The 5,000-nt window shown below is 41.4% G+C and overlaps 1 protein-coding gene across 1 annotated transcript in view; it reads right to left on the bottom strand.

The window, feature by feature from the left end:
* Positions 1 to 5,000, bottom strand: part of LOC119579196 (putative aldolase class 2 protein CC_1201) — an 11,529-nt gene that overhangs the window by 5,987 nt on the left and 542 nt on the right. Inside the window, exon 2 of the mRNA XM_037926889.1 lies at positions 3,483 to 3,608. Within this exon, the coding sequence (XP_037782817.1) occupies positions 3,483 to 3,607 (125 nt within the window). The 5' untranslated portion in view covers position 3,608. The remainder of the gene's footprint in view (positions 1 to 3,482; positions 3,609 to 5,000) is intronic.

Below are 5,000 nucleotides of genomic sequence, written 5' to 3'. Positions count from 1 at the left end.
GCTTTGGTGGTGAATGCCTCAGTACATGGATTGGTGGACAGCAGTGATAGATTGGTACGACTTGACTCTATACTGATGAATGAATACAGCAGAAGTAAATGAACACACGATACAGTGATCTGGGAGCGGGCGCTGAACGGTGTGGTCGGCCGACCAGCGAAGGCCTTAAGAGTTCTTGATGAAACGGAGACGAGGCGAGTTCTAAAGGTCGTCTATAACTATAACTGTCATCTGGTGCTGGTTTTGGAACCCACGTGGAACCTGGTTTGACTTGGGTTCGTGGGTTTGGGCTGCCATTTTTTAAGCTTATATGATTAACGGCCCGCCATATTACTGGGCAACCTACTTGCGCCAGGCCCTCGAGGCGCCATTTGATTTGCCTCAGGGGGTGACCATTTCTGTCTGAACCTGTGGCTGGCCATCTCGTTAAGGCGTGCGCTGTCCTCGATCGTCTTCGTGATTGCTTGTCCTTGTCTGCTTTTCTTCCTGGCCTTTGGTGACATCCATCCGTCCTCGACATCCACACGAATCGAAGGTCTCTCTCAGGCCCTCTTCGTCTTCGGATTCGTCCAGACTTCCTCGTAGTTCTCATCCAGGTCTAACTCGGTGGTGTTTTCGTCCACACAAGCTCCTTCTCAGCTGCGTGCTCGCTGAGACGTCCTCGTAGCCTCTGTCTTGATATATGGGCGTGTGGGAAAGGTGGTGCCCTTTCCGGCATCCTGGGGGCAGCTGATACCTGCGCTGACTAGCTCCTGGAGTTTGCCTGGATCTACGGGCATCCATGCAGGCGGTGTCCTCCCATAGCATCCTGGGGCGACTGGTACTCGTACTGACAAACTGGTCCTTCGCTGGATCTACGGGCATCCATGCAGGCGGTATCTTCCACTGCATCCTGGGGCGGCTGATACCTGCACTGCCGAACGCCGGGTCCATAGGCCTAAAGCGATCTTCCGGCGACATCCTTCCCACGGCATCCTCAGGCGACTGGATCTGCAGTAGGTTCTTCCTTCGGTGCCACTTTGGATATCCTCAACTGCTTTGTTAAGTCGGGGAACCAGATTATACGCACAAGAGCCAAGATAGTAAGAGTAAAAGAAAAGCAACAAAGAAGGGGAAGGGGGGGGTAATATAAATTTTCAGTTTTAATGACCTACAATCCGTCTCTGATAGATGTGAGAACTGATAAAGAAAACAACAACGGCAATCCGCTAGGATCGACTAGAACCACTTGTCGTCACAGAGAGAAAGAAAAGAATAAGAAATTGTGCATCATGTCCTAGTCACTCGTCACGACTTGCAAATTCGCGGGCAAAAGAGATACAACATCGATCTTTACACCTACAACGACGACAACTAACCTTATTGATGAAAGGTTTGTGTCTTCTGTTCTGTGTGGGAAAGTGAGTGAGCGCCAACATGCAAGTTGAACGAAAGAGAATGAAAGTGAGAATGAGCTCTCACAAAGAATGAATCACAATCACGAAGATTAATGTTCATATCAACAATGTATTAATGCGATAATTAGTAATATTTAGACTGCCACATTTAACTCAACATTTAATAATATGCGACGGAATGTACACACTAGTGAACAGTGACATGAAAAATTCTTTTCAAGCTTCTCGCAACGCAAAGCTTCCCGGATTAGAAATGCACAACGCAATCCACGATTCTATTTAATCTGCATTTCGGATTCACTACAAAATTCTGATATACCGTGGTAACTATGTCTAGCGCTCGTGACAATGCCCTTTAGTGTATGATTAATAAGGGACTAATGATTCTAGATTAAAACCCTAGTCCTACACTTATGAACGGACATAAATACAGGCACACACCGACTCGAACAAAAGGTGCCGATCAAACGAATAACTCTATACCTATCATTGTGCGTCGGAGCGTAGATCTATTAGGCGATTTACGAAAACCTGGCTTATATCTGGAATCCCTGTGCACTATGGTAAGGGGAAGAAACTAACACTGTATGCATATAATTAATTTATACAAACATTGCGTTACAAGCTCCATCCTATCGCCAATAAGGTGTGTCATCATTGAGCAAAGTACCGCAGCCACGGTCATCCCCATGGTGTCAACAACGACAAACAACCAATTAACGGGAAAAGCGAGCTGGTCTACTCATAGCTCTCTCCATGTGCGTGAGCGACCGGAAGGAAGATTGAGGTCAAGTCGGGGCGAGGAGGTGAGCTAGTATTGAGAGAAATAAATTACATCGATGTCCGTGAAAAAGATAATCGAAATCAGTAAGTGAATTAAACGAAATGAAAGTGTAAAAACAAGTGAATTTCGAACAGTTAATCAACGAAACTCATACAAGAAGAGAATTCCGTGAACAACCTATGCGAAATCGCAGGGAGTTAATTCTCAGTCAAAAGAGAAAATCACAAACGTGTTGAATTCGTTGTAGATGAAATAGAAATTTCTAAAAACGAGAGAAATTAACTATTTACTTAATGAACAATATTTCGCGTTTATTGGCTAGAGTTGGCAATACCGCCTTCTCACAGCAATACAACCTATGGTAAAAGAGATATTGTGAGAGTAAAAACGCTTGCATTTGATGTTACCGTAAGAATATTAAAAATACCCCAGATAGTACTTTTATCCAGTAAAAAACAACGTGAAAGTGAATGCACTTATGGGAGAAGGGAAGAGAGAGAAAAAATTGACCCATAACGTGTAAATCACATGGTTTTGAAGTCATGTTGGTCGTCGTACCGTCTAAGCGTTGGCTGAGCGACGATCGCAGACCTTGGTTCGTTTTGCGAGTCGAAAGGACACAAAAACACTGTCACCAGACTGTAAGGGACTGTGGGTGCCTCGTACGTGGGTTTGGTTGGACAGTGATAGTAGTTAAATACGACACACAAGTAGATTAAACACACGATATGGTAGTCTAGGAGCAAGCGCTGAAGCGGTGGCGTGTTCCCGGCCAGCGAAGGCCGAGGGAAACAGAGACAAGGTTCGTTCTCACGGTCATCTCAGGTCCGCTGGTCTTGGAACCAACGTGGAGCCTGGCTTTTCTTGGATTTGCATGGCTGCCATTATAGATGTTCATATGCTTATTGGCCTGCCATAATGGTTACGACACACCTACACTTCACAGCTCTGTTATTTACCTTTTCCTGAGGCAGATCGAGCCAGGTCAAGACCCGAATACTCGTCTCAGGTTCGACCGATATGACTCAGTACATATGTGTGACACTGATTTCCTGGGTTACTCTGTTTCACTTGTTCTATTACATACGTTATACCATTCTCCCTCTATATCAGCTTATCTAACTACCTATAGTCTCTCTCTCTCTCTCTCTCTCTCTCTCTCTCTCTCTCTCTCTCTCTCTCTCTCTCTCTCTCTCTCTCTCTCTCTCTCTCTCTTGTGACCGTGACGTGCAAACGCACAAGCATACAGAGACGTATAACTACAGACTAATAACACAAATGTCTATGTATAACAACAATACCTATTTTTCCCTGCATTGCCCTCGGGGACGGTGTAGGGCTTCGGGTATGACGAAGTAAAAGTTCTCGTCAGGTGTCGGCCACCTGCTACGGCGGCCCTGCACCGGGTGGCCACGCGGGTCAGCATTCTGTGGAAGGCATCGGCGAGTGAAAAATTACAATGCATGGAAATAATACAGAGGATCGAAATAATAATATTCATAATATCAGGAAGGAAATTATGCAATCACGGTCAGGAATTTTGTGTTCGTGAAGTGCATAATAAAAAGTTATCGCAAATACTCTTGAAGAGTATCATAATATCAGTTTTTCTTCCCAACTGAGCAAGTGACTCGCACTGATTTACGAACACCTATCCTTAACATAGAAACAATGATAAACAAGTATCAGAATTCGCATAGATTCAATGAAAGTCAAACACGACTATAAATAATATGAATGCATAAACTGAGTTGTGTTAAAAATGGGTTAGATCTTCTGCTGCCACAAACACTGTCTGCTGTAGATCTATTAATTGTTGTTATATCATGTTCGTTTACGTTATGCGTGACAGGTTGATGTTCCTTTTCTGCAGAATAATACTTTTGTTTTGGAGATACTGAATGATGTCAGGAAACCAAAAGTAAAATAAAAATGAAACGGATATATGAAGTAAATGAGAAATCTATTTAAAAATAGATGCATAGATATATATCTAAAATTTATATATTCATCCGAGCGTGAGCGTTAGTTCATACTTGTTTGGCATCGGTAACTCTATCTACTAAAGTTATTGGTAAAGTACGTTTTCTGTTACTACTAAAATAAGTTTTGTAAATCAGACTTTGTGTACGTGTATGTTAATATATATATATATATATATATATATATATATATATATATATATATATATATATATATATATATATATATACGTGTATGTATGTATGTATGTATGTATGTATGTATGTATATATATATATATATATATATATATATACATATATACATACACATACACATACACATACACATACACATACACATACACATACACACACACACACACACACACACACACACACACACACACACACACACACACACACACACACACACATATATATATACTTATGTGTGTGTGTGTGTGTTTTTGTTTAAATGTGTGTGTGTATATGTATGTATATATATATATATATATATATATATACATATATATACATATATATACATATACATATACATATATATACATATACATACACACACACACACACACACACACACACACACACACACACACACACACACACACACACACACACACACACACACACACACACACACACACACACACATATATATGTGTGTGTGTGTGTGTGTGTGTGTATACACACACACACTCTGATAAACATAATTCGTCCTTACCAAGCACACAGTTACTATCAACAGAACTGATCGATGCAGAAAGCATTGTAAGATAAGATTAGATGATTAATATCTATATTTATACCTGTACCCATATAATCCTAAATATGACA

Source organism: Penaeus monodon, chromosome 12 (assembly GCF_015228065.2).
Source record: "Penaeus monodon isolate SGIC_2016 chromosome 12, NSTDA_Pmon_1, whole genome shotgun sequence".
Lineage (NCBI taxonomy): Eukaryota > Metazoa > Arthropoda > Malacostraca > Decapoda > Penaeidae > Penaeus > Penaeus monodon.
The sequence above is the reverse complement of the archived record's forward strand: the minus strand, read 5'-3'. Positions and strand labels throughout refer to the sequence as shown.